The sequence below is a fragment of the Hemitrygon akajei genome, chromosome 3 (assembly GCF_048418815.1).
Source record: "Hemitrygon akajei chromosome 3, sHemAka1.3, whole genome shotgun sequence".
NCBI classification, from domain to species: domain Eukaryota; kingdom Metazoa; phylum Chordata; class Chondrichthyes; order Myliobatiformes; family Dasyatidae; genus Hemitrygon; species Hemitrygon akajei.
This window is the reverse complement of record NC_133126.1, coordinates 154,409,751-154,434,735: the sequence shown is the minus strand read 5'-3', so window position 1 is coordinate 154,434,735 and position 24,985 is coordinate 154,409,751. Positions and strand designations below refer to the sequence as shown.

At 39.1% G+C, this 24,985-nt stretch overlaps 1 protein-coding gene across 7 annotated transcripts in view; it reads right to left on the bottom strand.

Moving 5' to 3' along the window:
- Positions 1-24,985, bottom strand: part of LOC140725527 (inactive N-acetylated-alpha-linked acidic dipeptidase-like protein 2) — a 965,400-nt gene that overhangs the window by 26,413 nt on the left and 914,002 nt on the right. For all 7 annotated transcript variants that reach the window (XM_073041096.1, XM_073041095.1, XM_073041098.1 and 4 more), the window contains 2 exons: positions 7,106-7,199; positions 6,570-6,768 (listed from right to left, as the gene is read on the bottom strand). In XM_073041096.1, the coding sequence (XP_072897197.1) occupies positions 6,570-6,768; positions 7,106-7,199 (293 nt within the window). The remainder of the gene's footprint in view (positions 1-6,569; positions 6,769-7,105; positions 7,200-24,985) is intronic.

Genomic DNA, 24,985 nt, shown 5'->3' with positions numbered 1-24,985 from the left:
TATTAAAGAACAAGACAGGGCAGGTGACAAAAGTGTGTGTATGGGAACACTTTGATCATAATCTAATTAGTTTCAAGATAATTATGGAGAAAGATAAGCCTGTTCCTTGGGATGAAATTCTAAATTGGAGGAAGGCCAATTTTGATGGTATTAGAAAGGGCTGGACCTGTTGTCTTCAGGCAAAGGTGTGATTAGTAAGTGGGAGGCCCAAAGGTGAAAATTTGAGAGTATAGAGTTTGTATGTTCCTGTCAGAATAAAAGGCAAGGCTAACTGGTTTAGGGAACTTTGGTTTTCAAGAGATATCGAGGCACTGGTTAAGAAGATGAAGGGGGTGCATAGCAGGTGTAGGCAGCGAGGAACAAATGAAGTACTTGAGAGTGTAAGAAATGTAAGAGAACATTTAAGAGAGAAATCAGGCGGGCTAAAAAAAAGGCATGCCTAACAGACAAGGTGAAGGAGAATCCCAAGGGCTTCTACAGATATATTAAGAGCAAAAGAGTCATCAATGGATGGAGCAGAAAGAGGTGGGGGAGATCTTAAATTAAATTTTTTGCATATGCATTTACCTGGGAGATGGCTATATAGAACTGAGGTCAACTCTCATCCTCCGTTGCTCCAAGGAGAAAAGGCCGGGTTCACTCAACCTATTCTCATAAGGCATCCTCCCCAATCCAGGCAACATTCTTGTAAATCTCCTCTGCACCCTTTCTATAGTTTCCACATTCTTTCTGTAGTGAGGCAACCAGAACTGAGCACAGTACTCCAAGTGGGGCCTGACCAGGGTCCTATATAGCTGTAACATTACCTCTCGGCTCCTAAACTCAATCCTATGGTTGATGAGGGCCAATGCACCATATGTCTTCTTAACCACACAGTCAACCTGCACAGCAGCTTTGAGTGTCCAATGGACTCAGACCCCAAGGACCCCAAGATCCCTCTGATCCTCCACACTGCCAAGAGTCTTACCATTAACACTATATTCTGCCAACATATTTGACCTACCAAAATGAACCACTTCACACTTACCTGGGTTGAACTCCATCTACCACTTCTCAGCCCTGTTTTGCATCCTATCGATGCCCTGCTGTAAATTCTGACAGCCCTCCACACTATCCACAACACCTTCAACCTTTGCATCATCAGCAAATTTATTAACCCATCTTTCCACTTCTTCATCCAGGTCATTTATAAAAATCATGAAGAGAAGGGGTCCCAGAACAAATCCCTAAGGCACACCACTGGTCACCGACCTCCATGCAGAATATGACCCACCTAGAACCACTCTTTGCCTTCTGTCAGCAAGCCAGTTCTGGATCCACAAAGCAAGGTCCCCTTGGATCCCATGCCTCCTTGCTTTCTCAATAAGCCTTGCATGTGGTACCTTATCTTGTTGAAATCCATATGCACTACCTTCATCAATATGTTTAGTCACATCCTCAGAAAATTCAAACAGGTTCGTAAGACATGACCTGCCTTTGACAAAGCCATATTGACTATTCCTAATCATATTATGTCTCCCCAAATGTTCATAAATTCTGCCTCTCAGGATCTTCTCCACCAACTTACCAACTACTGAAGTAAGACTCACTGGTCTATAATTTCCTAGGCTATCTCCTCTCCCTTTCTTGAATTAGGGAACAATATCTACAAACCTCCAATCCTCCAGAACCTCTCCTGTCCCCATTGATGATGCAAAGATCATTGCCAGAGGCTCCTCAATCTCCTCCCTTGCCTCCCACAGTAGCCTGGGGTACATCTCACCCGGTCCTGGAGATTTATCCAACTTGATGCTTTCCAAAAGCTCCAGCACATCCTCTTTCTTAATTTCTATATGCTCAAGCTTTAGAATCCACTGTAAGTCATCCCTACAATCGCCAAGATCAGTTTCCACAACAAATACTGAAGCAAAGTATTCATTAAGTACCTCAGCTATCTCCTCTGGTTCCATACACACTTTTCCACTGTCACACTTGATTGGTCCTATTCTCACACATCTTATCCTCTTACTCTTCACATACTTGTAGAATGCCCTGGGGTTTTCCTTAATCCTGCTGACCAAGGCCTTCTCATGGCCCCTTCTGGCTCCTTCCTGCTTGAGAACTCCTGTCTGTAATTATCTCTGCCTCCTGTATGTTCCTCAGTAAGACCAAATGCAGCTCCGTTTATTCTCAGAGGAACTGCAGCTTCCTGCAGAGACTTAACTTCTCCCTTATCTTCCACATCTCAAAGGAGGAATATATGACTCTGCTGACTTTCATTCCTGTCCTTTTAGTAAACTAGCAGATATGCATTACTTTTTTGCTTCTCACCTTCCTCGCTGAAATGTGCTTATAAAAGCCTGCATTTTAACCTACCAATAGCACTTGCACCTTAGAGGAGTCATTCTCAAAAAGGGCACTCCAACATGGCTGATCAAGAACAAGTATTACTGGGTTAGGTAGAGAGGGGGTTTCAATTTCTTTTTACCAAAGCTGCAAAAACCCAATATAAAAGCAAGAGAGAATTTCTGGAATCTGCACAAGAGAACTCCAAGTTTTTAACAGCACAAGGAGAAATGAATGTTAGTTGTAGTTCTAGGAGTAAAATAGGCAAGTGAAGAATGTGTTCAAGGAAGAATAACCATACTATGATCATGTAGAATCATGTAAAAGAATAAGAAAATCCATTAATTTAACTGGAGAAATGTAGTTTCAGTAATTCAACAGTGATTTGGCTCAGGAACAATCCTTCAAAATCACCCACCAACGCCACAATCTTTACCATTTCGAAAAGGGACACTAGATAAATGGGAATACCACCTGCAGGTCATCTTCCAAGTAACAAGTCACTTATTATCCTGACGTGAAAAAATACTGTCAGCCTTTCACTGCTGTTGGATCAAGGAATGAGAACTCTTTGAAATAAGATGGCACCAGTGAACCACAGCAACGTTCTGCAAGCTGCTTACAAAACTCCTAAACATACCTCTTTGAACTTTGACCCTAACTTCAGCACCGGATGTTCAAAGTACTGCAGCAGTTCAATAAAGTGATCCATCATCATTTTCTAAATTAGAAATAGGATCAAATATTGAGCTTGCTGGGGACCTCTACACCCTTTGAATAAACGTTAAAAAATCAACTACCTTCAAATAGCAGATTTACGAATGTTGATTTACAAAATATTGCTGTAATGCCAATGACTCATTGGAGTATGCCTCTTTGATTTACCAAGGTATTTTTTGTGAGGGTGAATAGTGTGCTACCCATGCACAAAGGAATACATTGTACCAGAATGACCACAACGCATTTGTACAGCTTTTTCAGTTTATGAAATTTCACTTTTATGAAATATTTTCCAAGAATGTATCCATAAATCAAATAATGGCTGTAGACAAATTCTCATGAGATGAAACGAAATGCACATAAAGGCAGAGTCATCTGGATGACTGAATTTGCAAGGAATAAAATAAGACAAAAAATAGGCTGTAATGTCATGTGGTGTTAAAATGAGCTATAGGAAATAATAAAAAATTGAATAATAGGGGCAAAGAAGGATTATGAGACTAGTTCATATTAAAAGATAGCTAAAAGTCTTTTATAAACACAAATAACATAAAAGGGTAAATAAAGATAAATGATGAGTTAAATGGAGACAAAGAAGTAAATATTCATAAGGAATAAGAGGACCTGGCTGTCTGCAACTTTGGATTTGACTACCATGAAGCAACAAAGGAGAAAGAAAGCAATAAGGGTAGGTATGTCAAATATCAATGCAGGGCTTTTTAAAGGCTGGTAAAATAACCCAGTTAGATGAAACGATCTTAGAATACAAAGGGAAGCAAAGGGGAAAGTGGGGACGCTTTCTCCATGATCTTCAAGTCTACCTTAGGTAATGGACTAGTAGAGGGTACAAATACATTACAGACAAATACGCCTTTAAAAGGAGAGTGATAAAAAACAGCAACTACAGAGCAGCCAGCCAAAATTGAAACAAATGCAATGGTTCGTAAAATAATAAATTTCTGATAGAAAAGAAGACAAAGCAAGATGGTGCCAGTGAACAATGCAACTAATGGCATCATCCTGCTGACAGTTCACAAAACTACTTCTTTTACTTCTTCTTTCAAATATGATTCTACTACTAAGTTGTATGTGAATAGAACCTGTGATCTATATTATGATGGTGTGTTTTGCAGTCAATTGAGCAATCTGGCGCTTTGCTGTCTCCGAGGCAGTTCGGTGAGGTTTGGAGCAGACAGTGTGGTCTGGAGGCCCGGTAGCCTGGAGACGGAGCACGAGCTCATGATCATGATGAAGCTCAATTGCTTCTCTCTGATTGAGGTATTGAGGGCACAAGCTCATGATTGACTCCATTGTTTCTCTCTGATTGTGTCCAGGATGCAAGCCTATGACCAACTCCATTGTTTCTCTCCGAATGTGTCAAAGGTGTGAGCCTATGATTGACTCCATTACTTCTCTCTGATTATGATTGACTCAATTGCTTCTCTTCGATTGAAGCGTCGATCAAGGTTGAATTCGACGAGGACAAGAGCAGAGGATGGGCGGGTGCTTGGCGCCATCTGACCAGTCTTCCCCTCTCTTTCACTAGATGCTGTCAGAAGGAAGTTAAGGAGTCTTGGGTCCATATTTCCAGGACTGATCCGAGAGGCTATGGACTCAATTCGGGGGACTTAGAGGTTCATGTTGCATGTGTTCTTAAATTCTGGTTACTGTTTTCTTTTATTGCTTTTGAGCAGTTTGATTGGGGTGATCGATGCAGACTGGGTTGCTACAGTGAAAAATGGCCCTGTGGCCAACATTGGCTTGCAGTGTGGCACTGAACTGAATTAAATTGAATACTGCTGGTTTGATGTTCGATATTCCTTGTGCTGTTTGCTTGCTTTTTGCTATTTATGCAATTTGTTCTTTTTTTCGCGCATTGGGTGTTTGATGATTTTTTGAATGGATTCTATGGCTGCTTGTGAGAGGTCAACCACCATGGTTCTCCTCTGTATGCAATGATAATAAATGTACTTTGAATCTTTGAAGACCTTTCAGTTGATTATGTCCAGACTAGTTAAGAAAGAACTGCACAGATTTGGTCAACTTTGCAGTCCACCTTCCAGAGCCTTTTTTTTGGGCAGGATTGGGGAAACAGTGAGAATCTGGGACAAATTAATTTGCATTTAGTAAAATACGAGGCAATGAATAAATGTCAGCATGCATTTATGAAAGGCAAATTGTGGTTAATTAACTTGATTGATTTTCTTACATAATTTGATGTGGTTACTGTTACTTATGTGGAGTGTGTAAAGGGATTTGACAAAATAGGACAGGACTAATAAGATAAGCATCTAAATGGCTATGAGACAGAATACAAAGAGTGTCATAAACAGTTGCCTTTCAGATTGGAAATTTGTAAGTAAAGTTGCTCCCAGAAATCATTATTAGGGCAGATGTTCTTTATGATAAATATCAAAACCCTGGAATTGGGAATACAGCATGTAATGTTAAAACCTGCAGGTTATATGAAACTTAGAAGTCAAGCAGGCAGTGAGAAATCTAGCAAAAACAAAACAATAAAATGGAAAGGTAGATGACAAATAAAATTTGATGCAAGAAGTATTGTGTTACATTTTAACTTGATGAATGAGGAAAGGCAAAATCAATGAAGTGGTACAATATCAAAGTCTGTGCAGGAATAGAAAAGCTTTAGGAGCATTTATGCAATTCCTTGCAGTTAACATAAATATGACAAAGGACTGAAAGATAAAAACAAGGAAGTCACAGATAAAGCTTTATTGAATTCTGATTAAGCCTGAGCTGAGGCACTGCGTTCATTTTTCACTTTCATCCAGGTCTTGAAATGTACCAAGGATGAGGAGAGACAGAAGCTGTTGTCAGTTTTTGTACATCAGAGAGGAAGAATGATGATTCAATAGAGGTGCTAAAAATCACGGACAGCTTTGATGGAAATAAATAAGTAAAAATCTACTTGTACTGGCAGTCATAGACGTAGAAAGATTCAGAAAATTAGGAAAGGTAATGTGAAGAAACAAATTTTTAGAGTGAATCACTTTTTGAAAAGGTGCTGAAGGAGTTTCTATACTAATCAACAGAAAATTGATAAAATGCTGAAAATAATAATTTACAAGTATATCAAAACAATAGAAAGCAGGGCATATTGGATAGCTCTACTAAAAAAAGTTGGCACAACTCCAGTTGCTTTATTGCATCTTTCAGGTCTGTACCATCCCTGAACTTGTTCCAGTAAATGAATGAAGAAAAGCTTTATAACTTTTACCCTAGGATAAAAAGGAGGATTTAGCAATATTAACAGTGGGGGTACTTTGTCTCTTTGTACCATCAGGCTTCTAAGCTACAGTATTTTTAAAACACAGAGCTTTTTGTTAACTACAAAATATTAAAATTGAAACATTCTGGCTTAAGTGTTAAATGTTTGGTATAAGCATGAGTTAATGTATAAACATACATTATTATTTATAATATTTTTCTTTCAACATTATTCATAATAGGATATTTGAAAATATTTGAGTGATATATATGTCAAAAAGACTTTTCTGTACCTAAAATATCCTGGAGGAGCCCATTGGACGAGGAAGTTTTTCTCTACGTTTTGCAGCACATGATTCAACATTCTCAAATGTGCAGGGTCTTGCTCTTTTGGATTATTAGCTGGGCGCATTTCATCTGATTGAAAAAGTTGTGCAGTTTCTCTCAGGGCACTGGCCAGTGTCAGCATTTGATCTGAAGCAATACTTCCATCTTTATATAATGAAGAAATGTTTGAAAATTACATTAAAGACAGACACAGCACAAATATAAATTAAAGACAATATTTCATAATATTATAACTTCAAGGTCTCTATGCAACAATGGATTATTACTGTGCACAGAAAAGTCAAACACAAAAGAGCTGCACTGTATGAACGTTTATCATAGGAGCAACCAACCAATTCTAATATCAAAATGCAAGGAGTACAGGATATTGGAAAGTCTGATAATATATGATTTGAGGTTATTGAGAAAGAAAAGGATGAACAACAGTTTATTTAAATGAAGAACAATTTCAAAAGGTCAACTGCTCATGTAGTCACATTACCTTTCAGTTGTTCTTGAACCTCCAGGGCTACATCCAAAACATTGAAAGGGAGTACTGGCTCATTGGCTATACGCAGAATCATTTCCGCTGTTAACTGCAACAAATAAATCAAAAGGTGCAGTATAGAAAATGGTTTTTACTTCAGCAGAGATTGTTCTACTATGTAAAGCAAAGTCAAAGCATAAATTTATCACAAAATAATAACACTACCTCTCTGTACATTTCTACCTTCAATAATAAAAACAAACAGAAACAACACATTTTTTTTATTCGTGGAAACTTACATTGGATACTTTCAATGAAAGCTAAAAAATAGTCTTCAGGTAATGATAGTACTGAAGCAACACCAAGTGGAAGAATTCAAAACAATATTTTGAAAGCCAGAACTAAACTTTAAAACAAATACCATATTTTAATGTTACTTAAATTAATTTCAGAGTTAAAAGCACATACATATTTGTAGGGCTAGATTTACATCAAAATGATAAATGTTAAGGATAGATGGTTTACATTTATTCAGATGCTACTATTTCCTCCATCATTCATCTCCAATGTAAAACTGCAGCCCTATGCAGTTCTTGAAATCTTGAAATCAGTGAAACTCAAATTTACCTGTAATCTCGAAATCAGTGAGAACTCACCTGTAGGCATACAGTTTGCATAACCAAGTCTTAACCAAGTTGACAATTGTGAAAAATATTGATGTGTCATAAGTGTTGCCATGGACAGTAGGTACTGTAGTACAGTGTAGTTTGAAGATATATATTATCCGATTTTTGGATAATAAGGGAATCAGGGTTAGCACAGGAGATGGTGCAGCATGATCGATTTAAATGGTGAAATAGATTCAAAGGGGTAATTCACCCATTCCTACTTTAATTTCTTGTGTCTGCAGAGTGGAAGACCAGGGAGTGAGTTGGAGATAGTTCTTTGTTGAGTTTACGTGCCAGGTTTAAAAAACGAGCAGGGCCTATCGGGACTGGTCTGCAGAACAGGAGACTGCTTGGGATTATAGTAACTTAATAAGGACAAATAAAAAGAAGCGAGGATTAAGTGGAGTAGCTGTTGTTGGAGCAGTTGTCGTGTGAGTGGGTCTGCATTACAGTGGTCAGGCTTAGGCTCAACAGGTTTCAACACAAACAGGTGTGGGCTAGAACTTAAGCTTGATCATTTAAAGGCGCAACGACTGTAGGCAGAATGGTAGTGTCACAAGCACGGACTCTGCTGCGGGGTCTACATGCCTCCATGGATGGGCTGTGCAACAGGTTTGGCAATGGCACTCATGAGCATACATGTTTCAGATAATTACTGTTCCATTATGGTGGATGAGGAGTTGGCTAAAGTTGATTGGAAGAGGACTCTAGCAGGGATGACAATTTCTGGGTGCTATTCGGAAGTCGTAGGATAGATTCAGTAAATACCAAAGATGAAGGGAGGATGAGGCAACTGTGGCTATATAAAAAGAAGTCAAAGGCAGCAAAAAAGAAAAAGACAGCACATATAATAGTGCAAAAATTAGTGGAAAGTTAAAGGATTGTGCTGCTTTTAAAAACCAACAGAAGGAAATTGAAAAAAAAACAGGAGAGAAGAGATGAAATATAAATGTAAACCAACCAACAATATCAAGGCGAATACCAAAAATATTTTCAGACATAAAAGAAAAGCGAGAGTCGGTATTAGACTGCTGAAAAATGATGCTGGATAGGTAGTCATGAGAGACAAAGAAGTGCAAGATGAATTGAATAAGTGTTTTGTGCAGAAGACACAAGCAATATGCCACAAATTCACGAGTGTCAGTGGGCTGTGTTGAGTGTTGTTGTTATTACTAAGGTGAAGGTGTTTGGGAAGCTGAAAGATTTGAAGGTTGATAAGTATCTGGATCAGTTGGCCTACACTCCAGGGTTCTGAAAGAGGTAGCTGAAGAGATTGTGGAGGGATTAGTAGAGATAATTCAAAAATCACTAGATTCTGGAATGTTTCCAAAGGACTGGAAAATTGTGTCACTCCACCCTTTAAGAAGGGAGGGGGGCAGAAGAAAGGAAATTATAGGCCAGTTAGCCTGACTTCAGTGGTTGGGAAGATGCTGGAGCTGATTATTAGGTTGAGGCTTCAGGATACTTGGACGCACATGATAAAATAGACCAATGTCAGCATGGTTTCCTTAAAAGAAAATCTTGCCTGACAAATCTGTTGAAATTGAGGAAATAACAGGCAGGATAGACTAAGAAGAGTCAGTGGAAGTTGTTCACTTAGAAGGCTTTTGAGAAGTTGCCTCACATGAAACTGCTTAACAAAATAAGAGCATGTGGTATTCCAGGAAAGATACTAGCATGGATAGAAGATTGGTGATTCGCAGGGGTCCATTTTGGGCTCACTTCTTTTCATGCTATATGTCAGTTATTTGAATGATGGAATTGCTAGCTTTGTGGTCAAGTTGGCAGATGATATGAAGATAGGTTGAGGGCAGGTAGTGTTGAGGAAGCAGGGAGCTGAAGTAGGACTTGACACAGATTGGAAGAATGGGCAAAGAGGTGACATATGGAATATAGTGTAGGGAAGTATATGGTCATGCACATTGGTAATAGGAATAAAGATCTAAACTATTTTCTAAACAAGAAGAAAAGTTGAAAATCAGATGTACAAAGAGACATGAGCATCCTTGTGCAGGATTCCCTAAATGTGAACGTGCGTGTTGTGTCAGTGGTAAGAAGGAAAATTTAATGTTAGCATTCATTTCAAGGGGACTGGAATATACAGAAAGAGCAAGGATGTGATGGTGAGGCTTTATGAGAAATTGGTCAGATTGCACTTAGAGTATTGTGAGCAGTTTTGGGATCCTTTTTTAAGAAAAGATGTGCTGGTATTGGAGACGGTTCATAGGAGTTTCAAGCGAATGATTACGGGAATGAAAGTTTAAATGTTTGAAGAGCATTTGATGGCTTTGGGCCTGCACTTGCTGGAGTTTAGAAGAATGAGAGAGGATCTCATTGAAACCTATTGAATATTGAAAGGTCTAGATAGAGTGGATATGGAGAGTATGTTTTCTATAGTGGGTGAGTCTAGGACCAGAGGATTAGAGGGAAGTCCATTTAGAACAGAGATGAGAAGGAATTTCTTGAGCCAGAGGGTGTTGAATATGTGGAATTCATTGCCATGGACAGCAGTGGAGGCCAAGACATTTGAGTATATTTAAAGCAGAGGCTGATAGGTTCTTGATTAGTCAGGGTGTCAAAGGTTACAGCGAGAAGACGGGAGAACAGGATTGAGGAAGATAATTAATCAGTCATGATGGAATGATGGGACAGACTCAGTGGCCAAATTCTGCCCCTGTGTCTTATGGTCTTATATTCCTAGTGCAAAAGAGCCTTGATAATGAAATAATATAGGCTTATGGCAAACTTATATTTACAATTTAAATCACAGGATGATTGATTCACTAAATATTGATGTGATATCCACCTGACATATTACATCTATAAACATGGATGTCCTAGATACTTGCAGGAAAAAGGAAGTGGGATACTTATTCAAAGGGTAGACACTATACTTCCCCAATTGTTGTGAAATTTTAATGGATCTTCTGAGTCTTACAGGAACTCCACTGAGAAATCTACCAGCTTAATAGACTTGGTGTCCAGTGAAGATGAATTTAAAGTGGGCTGCCAGATCAAGCAGCTCCAGTTCCCAATTTTAAACAGAATTTTAGAGAACGGGCAGGGCAAGGTTTGGGGGCATGGGTATTTGGAGCCTCATTTTGCCAACAGTCCCATTGAGAATGAGGAACAAGTGACACAATCTTCAATCCGGATGGATCACCAATCCTAATTCTGAAGAATCATCATCGACTGGAAATGTTAACTATGTCTTTTTTTTTCTCCACAGATATTGCCCGATTAGATGAGTTTTCCCAGAAATTTCTGACTTTGACCCCATCCCCTGACCAGTATAGGGGATTGGTCCCTAGGAAACATGGCTGTACACATTAAAACCTGCAATGCTAGTTAAATCAAAGATACCCTCTTCACTTACACAAAATTGCCAATCCACCTCATGTGCTACTTAGTAGAACTTGGATATTGTAGTTCAGAACTTGCTTCCCAAAACAAAATTAATATCCCTGTACTGCTAATGCTCTTCTTTTCTGGTACTATTTTCAAACTATTACATACCAGCACATTCAGATTTTCTCTCTAGAATTAGATTCAAAATTATTAATCACTGACATACAGCATAAATATCTATACAGCAAAAATCTATAAATTATTAAAGTAAATAAATAATGCCACAAAAGGAATAATGAGGTAGTATTCATGGGTTCTGGACCATTCAGTAATTGGACAGCAGAGGGGGAGAAACAGCTCTTAAATCATCATGTTTTGGTCGTCAGGCTCTTGTACCTCTTCTCTGAGAGTCATAATGAGAAGAAGGCATGCCTCTTAATGATCATGTTTCCTTCTTGATGTATCACCTCTCGAAGATGTCCTTGATGATGGGGAGGGATGGACTGTATCCTTGATGGAGCTGGCTGAGCCTATGATCCTCTGCTGTCTCTTTTGATCCTGTGCTTTGGAGCCTGCATACCACACTGAGATGCAACCAATGAGAATTCTCTCCTCTACACATCTGTAGAAATTTAAAAGAATCCTTGGGGACACACCAAATCTCCAGAATCTCCAAATGTAGTACAGCAGCCCAAATGCCATCTTTGTGATTGCAGCTCAGGATAGATCCTCTGAGAGATTTCCTAGATCTTGAAACTGCTCACCCATTTCACTGCTGACTACTCTGTGAAGACAGGTGTGTGCTATATCAAATGCCCCTTCTTGAAGTCCACAATCTGTTCCTTGTTCTTGCTGATGTTGAGTGACACCACTCAACTAGCTAATCTATCTTGCTCCTTTGAGCCTCCTATAAGACCATAAGATATAGGAGCAGAAGTAGGCCATTCAGCCCTTCGAGTCTGCTCTGCCATTCAATCATGGGCTGATTCAATTCTTCCAGTCATCCCCATTCCTTGCTTTCACCCTGTACCCTTTGATACCCTGGCTAATCAAGAACCTGTCTATCTCTGCCTTAAATACACCCAATGACTTGGCCTCCACAGCCGCTCATGGCAACAAATTCCACAGATTTACCTCCTTCTGACTAATGTAATTTCTCCGTATTTTTGTTCTAAATGGACACCCTTCAACTCTGAAGTCGTGCCCTCTTGTCCTAGAATCCCCTACCATGAAAAATAGCCTTGCCATATCTAATCTGTTCAGGCCTTTTAACATTCAGAACGTTTCTGAGATCCCCCCTCATTCTCCTGAACTCCAGGGAATGCAGCCCAAGAGCTGCCAAATGTTCCTCATATGGTAACCCTTTCATTCCTGGAATCATTCTCGTGAATCTTCTCTCAACCCTCTCCAATGTCAGTATATCCTTTCTAAAATAAGAAGCCCAAAACTGCACACAATACTCCAAGTGTGGTCTCATGAGTGCCTTATAGAGCCTCAACATCACATCCCTGCTCTTATATTCTATACTCTTCATCACCATCTGAGATTTTACCAACAACAGTGGTTCATTGGTAAATTTATAGATGATGTTTAAGCTGTACTTAGCCATACAGTGATAAGTGTAGAGAGAGTAGAGCAGTGGGCTACTCATGCATTAAGATATAATAATGTCTTAAATGAGTGGATTAAAAATGTTTACTGTTTGGTCAATAAAATTTTTTTAGTGCTTTCTCTGATGTAATTAAAAGTACTACATTTATATGATTAACTCCTTAATTCATTTGCTGTGTAAATTCAAATTTCAAAGTCCAAAGTAAATTTATTATCTAAGTACCAATATGTCACCATATACTACACAGAGATTCATTTTCTTGGAGGTATTTTACAATAAACAGAATAAAAACACAGGTGAAAAACTGCACGCAGCAAAAATGGACAAGCAAGTAATGTGCAAAAGACAACAAATTGTGTAAACACAAAAAGAGGGAGAAAAATAAATAAATAATATTGAGAATGTGAGTTGTAGTGTCCTTGAAAGTAAGTCCATAGGTTGCGGAATCAGTTCAGTTTTGGAGTTACTGGAGTTATCTTCTCTGGTTGAGGAGTAATAACTGTTCCTGAACCTGATGGTGTGAAACCCAAGGCTTCAGTACCTTCTTCCTGATGGCAGAAGCTGTTGTGTATTTAATACTTCAATAATATTTGAGTAATCTCATATATATATTGGCTGATTAACCATTCTTGTTCATTTAAATATTTCATGCACCATCATTCTACCACATGATACGCACATGCTTCGCTTAAAGTAAACACAAAGTTAGACCTGCATTCCCAGATTCCCTTGTTTTCCTTTGACTTAGTTTGATGTTTTGAAGTTACAAAACATGAAAGCAGCGAGAATAGAGCATGACCTAGATGGTGGGAGTCCTTGATGATGGACGCTGCTTTCCAGCACCAGATCTCTTTGTAAGTGTGCTCAAAGGTGGGGATGGCTTTACCCATGATGGACTGGACTGTATTCATTACTTTTTGTAGGCTTTCCATTGGTGTTTCCATGCCATGCCATGATGTAATGGTCAGTATACTTCCCAATGTGCAACTACAGAAGTTTGTCAAAGTTTGAGATGACAAGCCAAATACAGACAAATTTCTAAGAAAGTGGAGGCACTGCTCTGCTTTCTTCATAATGGCACTTCCGTGCTAGACCCAGGACAGATCTTCTGAAATGATAACACAGGGGAATTTAATGTTACTGACCCTCTCCACCTCTGATCTCCAGATGACAACTGCTTCATGGACCTCTGGTTTCCTCCTCCTGAAGTCAATAATCAGCTCCTTGGTCTTGCTGACATTGAGTAAGAGGTTGTTGTTGTGGCACCACTCAGCCAGATTTTCAGTCTCCCTCCTTTATGCTGATTCATCAATACCTTTGATCCAGCCAACAACAGTGGTGCTGTCAGCAAATGTAAATATGGCATTGGAGCTGTGCTTAGCCTCACTACCATAGGTATAAAGCGAGCAGAGCATGAGGGTAAGCAAACAGACTTCTGATGCACCTGTGCTGATAGTGATTGTGGAGGAAATGTTGTCACTAATCGAAACTGACTGGAGTCTGCAAGAGAGGAAATCAAGGATCCAGTTGCACAAGGAGGGATTCAGGCCAAGGTCTTGGGAACTTATTAATTAGTTTTAAGGGGATGCAGTGTTGAAATCAGAGCCATAGTCAATGGAGAGCATCCTGCAATATGGATTTTCACTGTCCAGATGTTCCAGTGTTGAAGGAAAAACCAAAGCAGTTGTATCTGCTGTCGACCTGTTGTGATGGTAGGATCCAAGATGCTACACAGGCAGGAGTCGATATGTTTCTTCACCAACCTCTCAAGAGACATCAAGATTGTTTAATGTTGCTTCCAGTACACAAGTGAATGAAATCATTGTTACTCAGGACTGAATGCAGCACAAAAATGTACTTAATCAAAGTGGATGCAAGTGCTACTGGACGATAGTCATTGAGCTAGGTTACTATATTCTTCTTCGGCAATAGTATTATTGAAGCCTGCTCGAACAGGTGGGCACCTCAGACTGCTGAAGTGAGAGGTTAAACATCTCAGTGAACACTCCAGGCAGTTGGTTAGCACATGTCTTCAGTACTCGGTCAGGTACACTGTCTGGACCAGATAAGGATGCTCTCACTTTGCCCTCAGAGAACGAAATCACAAGGTTATCAGGGAAGGTTTCTCCATGTTTCGTCAGTCAAGGTGAGCATAAAAATGATCAAACTCATCTGGGAGCAAAACCTTGTTGTGACGTTTGTCAATTGTTATTTCTTTGTTTTTACTTTGTAATTCAACACATTAGATTTCCTGCTCATCTTTGCCTTTGCCCACTGCTTATTCTGTCCTCCTGCTGGCTAAGACATTTATTTTATAATTTCTACAGCACATTCAGCTAGACATCATCCATTGGTACTACTTAAGATGAGGGCTTTATTTGAGCAGGTGGTAATGCACGACTGGTACTTACAAATCTTTCTGTTTACCATGAAGTAATTGGAGCCATGGCAGATTGGTTGCCTAAATTACAAGCTGGCTATTCCATTGTAGTAATAACAGTTCTGCGGCTTGATAAGACAGAGATCAGAAAGCAGCTCTTGGCATCCAAAAGTGACTCAGTGCCACAACATCTGCATGATAACCTGTCCCTCCCATTAGTAAGATCAACCCATATTCCTAAGCAGTGGGGTTACACTTCACAGAATGAAAAAAAAGCTAAATCTTATGATAAAGCTGGAAATGCCACAGTTTGATCTTTGTCTCCCTCATCTAAGACAGGATGTGCTGGCTTTGGAGAGGATCCCAAGGAGGTTCATGAGAGTGATCCCAGGAATGAAAGGGTTAACATATGTGAAGCATTTGATAGCTGTGGGCCTGTACTTCCTGGAGTTTATAAGAATGGGGGGGGGGGGGGGGTGCTTCTCTCATGGAAACCTAACTAATATTGAAAATCCTAGATAGAGTGCATGTGGAGAGGATGTTTCCTATAGTGTAGGAGTCCAGGGGGAGAGTGCACAGCCTCAGAATAGAAGGACGTCCCTTTTGAACAGAAGTGAGGAGTAATTTCTTTAGCTAGAGGGTAGTAACTCATTGCCATAGGCAGCAATGTTATTGGGGTATATTTAAATTGGAGATTGATATGTATGAAATTAGTAAGAGTGTCAAAGTTTACCAGAGAAGGCAAGAGAATGGGTTTGAGAGGGGTAATAAATCAGCCACGATGGAATGGCAGAATAAACTTGATGGGAGGAATAGCCTAATTCTGTTCCTATGTCTTATAATCTATGGTCTTTTCTAATGGCTTAAATGTTTATATTTCTTTTCTCAAATTCTATTAATTAATTCTGTTTTTTGACATGTAATTGTTTTTAAAATCATGTTTAAATGTTCTTAACACTTCTACAAATATTCAGATGGCTTCAGAGCTTTCAATAGTAGTTCAGCTTTTGGAAGTAGCCGTGGATTATCAAAGCACTTCTGAGGGCAAGGCTTGTTCAGGCTTGATGCCACATTGCTGTCATAAATTTCTTGATGAAAGAGAACGTTACAGATGGTATCGTACTAAAGTGTTTTATACATCAAATACACTGTAAAAGATCAACCAGACACTTCATTCTAACTGATGTTTTATCAAGATTAATTAACGGATTAATTAATCCCTCTTGTTTCAGATCTAAGCTTCAGAAAATTTCGGTCTTATTCCTACAGTGCAACTACTAGCTGAAAACGTTCTTGGAGAAATTGGTGGAAGACTTCATTGAACACAATCCAACACCTCGTTTTAATCTTTTAAATTTATTTTTCAAATTGGACATGAGTCAACTGATTATCGATGGTTCCTACGTCCTTATTTAATGATGTAGTTCAAAACTAATGCTCTTACAGTTTAATTATCCATTTCGTGAATCATGCAGGCACAGTGATTGAGAAAATTACCAACCCTTGGACTAAGTATAAAATTATCAGCATATGGAGCAAATGCAAAGGAGACTATGTAATCTTGGCAATTAGAAGATACCTTTCATCTGCATCTTAGAGCAATTGAACTATTGTACATCTTAACCAATCTAGAAGTAGATACTTAGCGCATGGCCAAATGGCTAAGGCGTTGGTCTAGTGAGCTGAAGGTCGCTAGTTCGCGATTCAGCTGAGGCGGCATGTTGTGTCCTTGAGCAAGGCACTTAACCATACATTGCTCTGCGATGCCAAGCTGTATCGCCCTAGTGCCCTTCTCTTGGACAACATCAGTGGCGTGGAGAGGGAAGACTTGCAGCATGGGCAACTACCTTGCCCAGGCCTCATTCAACATCGAAATCGATGGACAGCCAAAGAAGACTTTAGTTTAAATAGAATCTTTGCAGCACAACTCACAAAGTCTGAAAAGAAGTCATAAGTCTATATTTTGGGACAGTAAAAACAACAAAATGACTTGCTTTAATTGCCATCACTCTGTAAAACTGACAGGGACCTCTGGATTTCCAGGCATGCATCTAGGATTGCAAAACTCCTTAACTTGATTCAGCTTACTCAACAGAACCATGGAAATTCCTTTTGCTAACATGAATTTAAGCTGTTTACAAAATAATTCTATTACAGTATTATTAGAGGTTTTAAGTTTAGTAGCATGGGCAGAATATTTTTTGTTATCACTAATTTTTATTGCAACACCAATAAATTACATTCAATACAACCAGTTGCCGATTACATTTTGACTGTTTAACCCAACCACCCCCAATTCTCATCCCTACCCCCCTCTCCATCCCTCTCTCTCCCCCCACCCTCTCCCCTCCACCAACCAACTGAATAGTAGTGCATACACAGAGAGAGCATTCCTATTTTAACAGAAGATCTTTTAAGTTAGATATTAAATTTGTCCACATTAAGATTGTGTTTGGTCGTGCATCATTTACTCTTGCTGATAATTCCAAGTAAGAAATGTCCAAAAAGCTACGAAGCCATTTAGTACTTGAAATATCATGAGGAGGTTTCCAACGCTGGACTACAATCTTCTTAGCTGCAGTCAGACCTGCCAGCCAGATTTTGCATGTTTTTTCCCGTAAGGGAAAGGTGGAAGTCATCATTTAGATGTACAGTGGGATGCATTGGTAATTGTACCCCCGTTAGATCTGTAAGAGTACTGATAACCTTCCCCCACAAACCAAAAACCCCTAGACATTCCCATACAACATGTATAAAAGAGCCAACGGTTCCGTGAGGGCAAAATGAGCAATATGGTCCCATTTGATGTCTAATTCTTGGTGTTAGATATGCTCTATGTCAAAATTTCAAGTGTATATACCGATGATTTGGGTTTTTCGAAGCACCTGCAGCATTATCCTAAATCGCATCCCAGTCTAAGTCTTGTCCCAATTCAGATATATCCCTATCCCAGGCTTTCATTCCTGATGTGGGCATCTATTTCTGGGAGTTTGATTTATCATAGATATATGATACTATCTGTCTTGGAGCACTCTGTATCCAACTTAAAATGGGATGTTCCTTTAAATCTGACCCCAAGGGAACCCCGTACGCTTTACAAGCTGATCTTACTCTAAAGTAGAAAGAGAGTTTATCAATATTATATCGAGATACCAGTTCTTGAAAGCTAAGGATAGTACTTGCCCCATTAATATCTTGAAGAGTAGTAATACCTTTATCCTCCCAAGTTCTGTTAGTGAATAGTTTCCCCCTAGATAGAAAATGATTATTATTCCATAATGGAGATGATTTGCACCATACGCTTTTCAATTTTAGGATTTTTTTCTGCTGCTCTAAACACTTGTAACATATGGGTTAAAATTGGACCGTAATACAAATCACATTTTTTGGTAGACATGCCTATATGGAGAAAGTCCTTCAACCTTATTGGTGCTATTAGCTCTTGTTCTATATTTTTCCATGACAAAACTTTATCCTCCCCTGTCCAATAGCGAAGACTTTTTAATACAAATGCCCAGTGATACAGTTTAAAATTTGGGCATGCCAATTCCCCCATCCGACTTTTTGAATTGTAGAGCTGACCACTTTATATTGGGTCATATACCGTTCCAAACATAGCATCATAGTAAGGATTCCAGTTTTTGCCAATATCCTGCTGGAAGTGCAAGTGGGATCATTGAACTGATAAAATTAATGCGGGGTAAGACGTTCATTTTAATGACCGATATAAGGGGTGGGACTGATGCTGGCAGATGTCTCCGTCTATTAATATCTTATATTTATTTCAAAATTGATGAGTAATTTGTTTTAGCCACAGATGATAGGGAAGTATTAACTTTAATACCCAAGTAGAGGACTTCATTTGTAACATTAATCTGGGGAGGGAGAGACACCTTACTTCTATCCGTATTAATCAGCATCAGTGCTGATTTTGACAGATTAACTTTTTATCCTGAAAGAAATCCAAATTGCTTCAGTGTTTTTAAAGCATAGGGGAGAGTTTGTTGAACATTTGCCATATAAACTAATGTGTCATCCGCATAAAGTGATATCGAATGTGATGTTGTACCTATTGTAATAGGGGAGATCTGAGGAGAGTTTCTAATTAAATGTGCAAGCGGTTCAATAGATATAGTAAAAATTAAAGGAGACAAAGGATCCCCTTGTTGTGTGCCCCGTCCGATGTCAAATAACTCTGAGAAACCTCTTTCCACACATATCCGGGCTGAAGGATTAGCATACAGTGTTTGAATCGTATTGATAAATTTATCGCCAAACTTAAATTCTTTTAGAACTCTCCAAAGGTATGGCCATTCAAGGCGATCGAACGCTTTTTCAGCATCTAGAAATAGCAGGCCATAAGCAGGTGGGATTTTATGGTTGCACTCAGTATGTGTAAGAGCCGGCAGATATTAGCAGATGGGAGACGTGGCAGAATATTTTAAAAACTTATACAGAATCATATACAGCACAGAAACAGGCCCTTTGGCCCATCTCATCCATGTCAGCCAGGATACACTATCCAAGCTAGTCTCATTTGCCAACATTTGGCCAAAAACCTTCTAAACCTTTTCACTCCATGTTCCTGTTCAACTGACTTTTAAAAGTTATTATTATACTTGCCTCAACCACTTCTCTGGCAGCTCATTCCACATAGATACCACCCTTAATGTAAAACAGCTGACCCTGAAGTTCCTATTAATTCTTCCCCCTCTCATCATGAACTTATGTCCTCTAGTTCTTGACTCCCAAACCAGTGGAAAAAAAACTGAGTGTGTTCACCCTATGTGTACCCCTCATGATTTTATACACCTCTATAAGAACACTTCTCAGTCTCCTAAACTCCAAGGCATAAAATCCTAGTTTGTCTAACCTCTCCCAATAATTCAGTCCCTCCAGTCCTGGCAATAATGTTGTAAATCTTTTCTGCACTCTTTCCAATGTACAAACATCTTTTCTACAGCAGTGTGACCAAAACTGGACACGATACTCTCAGTGTGGCTTACAACTGCACCATAACCTCCCAACCCTTGTACTCAATACCCTGCAAAATGACTCAGCAAACCATTTAGAGTCATAGAATCATAGAGCACTGCTGCACAGAAACAGGTCCTTGAGTCCATCTAGACAATGCCAAAATGCTACTCTGGCTAGTCCCATGGACCCGTAGCTGGACCATAGCCCTCCACCCATGTACTTATACAAAGTTCTCTAAAAAATTACAATTGAATCCTCACCCAGCTCATTCCACATTCACACCATCCTCTCAGTGAAGAAGTTGCCCCTCAGGTTCTCTGTAAATATTTCAACTTTCACCCTTAACCTATCATCTCGTTGTAGTCTCACCCAACCTCAGTGATAAAATCTTGCTTGCATTTAGCCCATAGACACCTCTCATAATTTTGTTTACCTCTATTCATCCTTTCCCTATAACTCAGGTCTTCAAGTACCAGCAACATCCTTGGAAAATTTCCCTGTACTCTTTGAATGTTATTGCTATCCTTCTGAAAGATCAGTCTCCAGAACTGCACACAATAGACCAAATCAGGCTTCATCAATGTACAAACCCCGTTTCCAGAAAAGTTGGGATATTTTCCAAAATGCAATAAAAACAAAAATCTGTGATATGTTAATTCACGTGAACCTTTATTTAACTGACAAAAGTACAAAGAAAAGATTTTCAATAGTTTTACTGACCAACTTAATTGTATTTTGTAAATACACACAAATTTAGAATTTGATGGCTGCAACACACTCAACAAAAGTTGGGACAGAGTTAAATTAAGATTGAAAAGTGCACAGAATATTCAAGTAACACTGGTTTGGAAGACTCCACATTAAGCAGGCTAATTGGTGGCAGGTGAGGTATCATGACTGGGTATAAAAATAGCATCCATCAAAGGCTCAGTCTTTGCAAGCAAGGATGGGTCGTGGCTCACCCATTTATGCCAAAATTCATGAGAGAATTGTTAGTCAGTTCAAAAGGAACATTTCCCAACGCAAGATTGCAGAGAATTTAGGTCTTTCAACATCTACAGTACATAATATTGTGAAAAGGTTCAGAGAATTCAGAGACATCTCAGTGCGTAAAGGGCAAGGTCGGAAACCACTGTTGAATGCACGTGAGCTTCGAGCCCTCAGGTGGCACTGCCCAAGAAACCATCATGCTACTGTGACAATTATAGCCACCTGGGCTCAGGAGTACTTTGGAAAACCATTGTCACTTAACACAGTCCGTCGCTGCATCCAGAAATGCAACTTGAAACTGTATTACGCAAGGAGGAAGCCATACATCAACTCTATGCAGAAACGCCGGTGAGTTCTCTGGGCCCGAGCTCATCTCAGATGGACCAAAAGACTGTGGAACCGTGTGCTGTGGTCAGATGAGTCCACATTTCAGCTAGTTTTCGAAGAAAATGGGCATCGAGTTCTCCGTGCCAAAGATGAAAATGACCATCCTGATTGTTATCAGTGAAAGGTGCAAAAGCCAGCATCTGTGATGGTATGGGGGTGCATCAGTGCCCACGGCATGGGTGAGTTGCATGTATGTGAAGGTACCATTGACTCTGAGGCGTACCAATGACTCTGAGGTATATATTAGGATTTTAGAGAGATATATGTTGCCATCAAGGCGACGTCTCTTCCCGGGACATCCATGCTTATTTCAGCAGGACAATGCCAGACCACATTCTGCACGGGCTACAACAGCGTGGCTTTGTAGACACAGAGTGTGTGTGCTTGACTGGCCTGCTGCCAGTCCAGATCTATCTCCTATTGAAAATGTATGGCACATCATGAAGAGGAGAATCAGACAACGGAGACCACAGACTGTTGAGCAGCTGAAGTCTTATATCAAGCAAGAATGGACAAAATTTCCAATTGCAAATCTACTACAATTAGTATCCTCAGTTCCAAAACGATTAAAAAGTGTTATTAAAAGGAAAGGTGATGTAACACAATGGTAAACATGCCTTTGTCCCAACTTTTGTTGAGTGTGTTGCAGCCATCAAATTCTAAATTTGTGTATATTTACAAAATACAATTAAGTTGGTCAGTAAAACTATTGAAAATCTTTTCTTTGTACTTTTGTCAGTTAAATAAAGGTTCACGTGAATTAACATATCACAGATTTTTGTTTTTATTGCATTTTGGAAAATATCCCAACTTTTCTGGAAATGGGGTTTGTAGAAGTCCCCATTGGTCCCCTAAAATGATCTTATACCATTCATATTGCCATAAGGGATTGTTTTGCTTTGAAAAATCTAATTTATCATACTTCCACTAATTAATATGTGTATGTACAGTCAAATTCTTTAACGTGAATTGCTGGTCAATCATTTTATTAAAGAATACAGTAACATAGTATACAGTACTAGACTACAGAATCATTCAGTCAAACAACACAGAAACAGGTCTTTTGATCCACCTTCATTCTGACCATCACGTACCCTAACCTTGACAGTTCTGGACTATTAGTTGTTTCAATAGTGGTTAATAGCCCATCACGGAAAATGGAAAATTTAATTTGAAGCATAAAGTAGCTTGCAAATTAAAAATTATTATGGGATATGTAACTATTAGATTGCCATGACAAAACAAAATCTGGCTCACTAATCTCACTTAGTGACTGAAATCTGTCCAGGAAGGAAAGAGTTTTGGTCCTAGACCAGCAATTAACACTTAAATGTCTCTCCAGTTCAGTGAGTGATGGGTAGTCAGTGTTGGTACTCACAATGACAATCAACTTCCAAGGAAAAATACACTAACATTTATTATTACACCTGCTGAGCTCAATGATTCCCACTGAACTGATGCCCAACTGCAGCAAGTGTTGAAGATGTGAAATTTTTTTGCTAGATCACTATGTGGGAAGCTTTCCTCAGCATCACTGCTAACCACCAATTCCAGATCAACAAATAGAGCTTTTTTTTCCGCATTAAAGTCTGTACATTAATTTTTGAGCTAAAAGATTGATTTTAAATGTCAGGTGAATTCAATTCAGAAAAAAATAATATGAATGCTATTACTAGACTAATGATAAAATCAAAATAGAACTGTTCCAGTGAGACCACAAGAAACTAGCACTTCTTGGTAATCATTACTTCTGCAAAGAAGGCAAGCATGATAACACTTACTTTTCCAAGTACCAGATAATGTTATTTTAATCTATACATAAATCCTTAAAAATATCTGTATAGTAATATTCAAATGCTAATGTCAGAGATAGGCTGAACAGAGATAATAACTTTGCTGGTTGTTCTCAATGCAACCACTGGCAAAAAGCAAGCATGATTAAGCCCAATATATAATCAGAATTTAAATCTAAGCACAGAAAACACTCAAGCAAAAAGACAGAGGAAATAATAGTGTACTAAAGAATGATCTTGCTACTTAAGTTTTATTTCCCTTTTAATCTACATTTTCTATCCACTAAAAATGGCCAATGATTGGTGGAAAGATATTTTAAGTCAGTGACTATTCATCTCTATTTAGTGATATGTTATTTAACTTCAAATTTCAAACTCCACCCAGTTTCTGACTGATTGATGATCGGTGATGGTATTTGGATAGGTGTGATGAAATAGAAGGTTGGAAGGTGTGTGTTCTTGGGATAAATTACATTCATAGGTGAATTGCAAGGAAGTTTATTTTGGTATTCACAAAACATATAAAGACTTGAATATGGCCTTGGTCTTATTTCTCAAAAATAGTCTTTTTATTACTCTTGTTTATATTTTATAGTGCTAGGAGTAGGTATGGACACGGCCTTCCTTACTGCCAAGTTGAAGTTAGACAAAAATTAGGAAACACCACATCCTATTCTACTTTGGTATTCTCCAACCTGATGGCATGAATATTGATTTCTTTAACTTTCAGTAACCATTCCTATCTGTTGTCTTTTTTCCCCTTATCCTACCAGCCTCTCAACTGACCATCACCCACACATTCCTCCCTCTGGTTCCCCTCCTCACCATCTTCCCTTTATCCCATGGTCCACTGTCCTCTGCAATTCCATCTTGTTCAGCTCTTTGTCACTTCCTCCTATCCCATTCCACCTTCTTACATCATTCCCACTTTCCTCCCTCCACCTGTTCATCATCCACTCCTGACCCCCCGCACCCCAACTCACCTGGGCCAGATCATCAGCTGCCCACTTTTAATCCATCCACCCCCCCCCCCCACTTTTTTACACTTTGGTGTCTCCTCTCTTTTTTCCAGTTCACATGAAGCGTCATGACCCAAAACATTGACTGTTCATTTCTCTCCCTAAATGCTATCTGACCAGCATTTTGTCTGCTGCTCCAGATTTCCAGCATCTGCAGTGTCTCCTTCATCTCCATTCTCTTAACACCACATTTACTCAATACCACATTCATTTAAACCTCAGGAAGTGGTGATGCACAGGAGCAGCTTGTTGCAATTAATTAAGCACACATCTGTTAATGGGGGCTGGTTGGATGAGAAAATCAGACATTTCTGTTAACATATAATGAGAATTTACATCTTTTAAAGAGGAAGTAGAATCTAGCTGTAAAATCCAAATACTTTTGTCACAGATGGGGGAGAAGGCTGGGCAGTTTGGCAGATAGTATAGTGTTTCTGCTCTTTATGTGACTTCTGTGTGTTTCTGAGTCAAGATTCTTAGTATCTTATCAAATTCCCCTTCTCCATTTTGAGTGGTCATGGCTTGGCACTCTTATGACTCAGTGTGGATGTTGTACAATTTCAGAGAGCTTAGTAGACAATGAATTTTGTTTTGGCCTTGTTCTTAAGCCTTGATCTTCAAACACTCTTTCCCTCAGATAACCATAGGTTCTTTCTCCTACAGCACTTCACCCCAGGTGGTGGTATGAACCATTACACCTTGTTCATGATGGTGAGGTTCT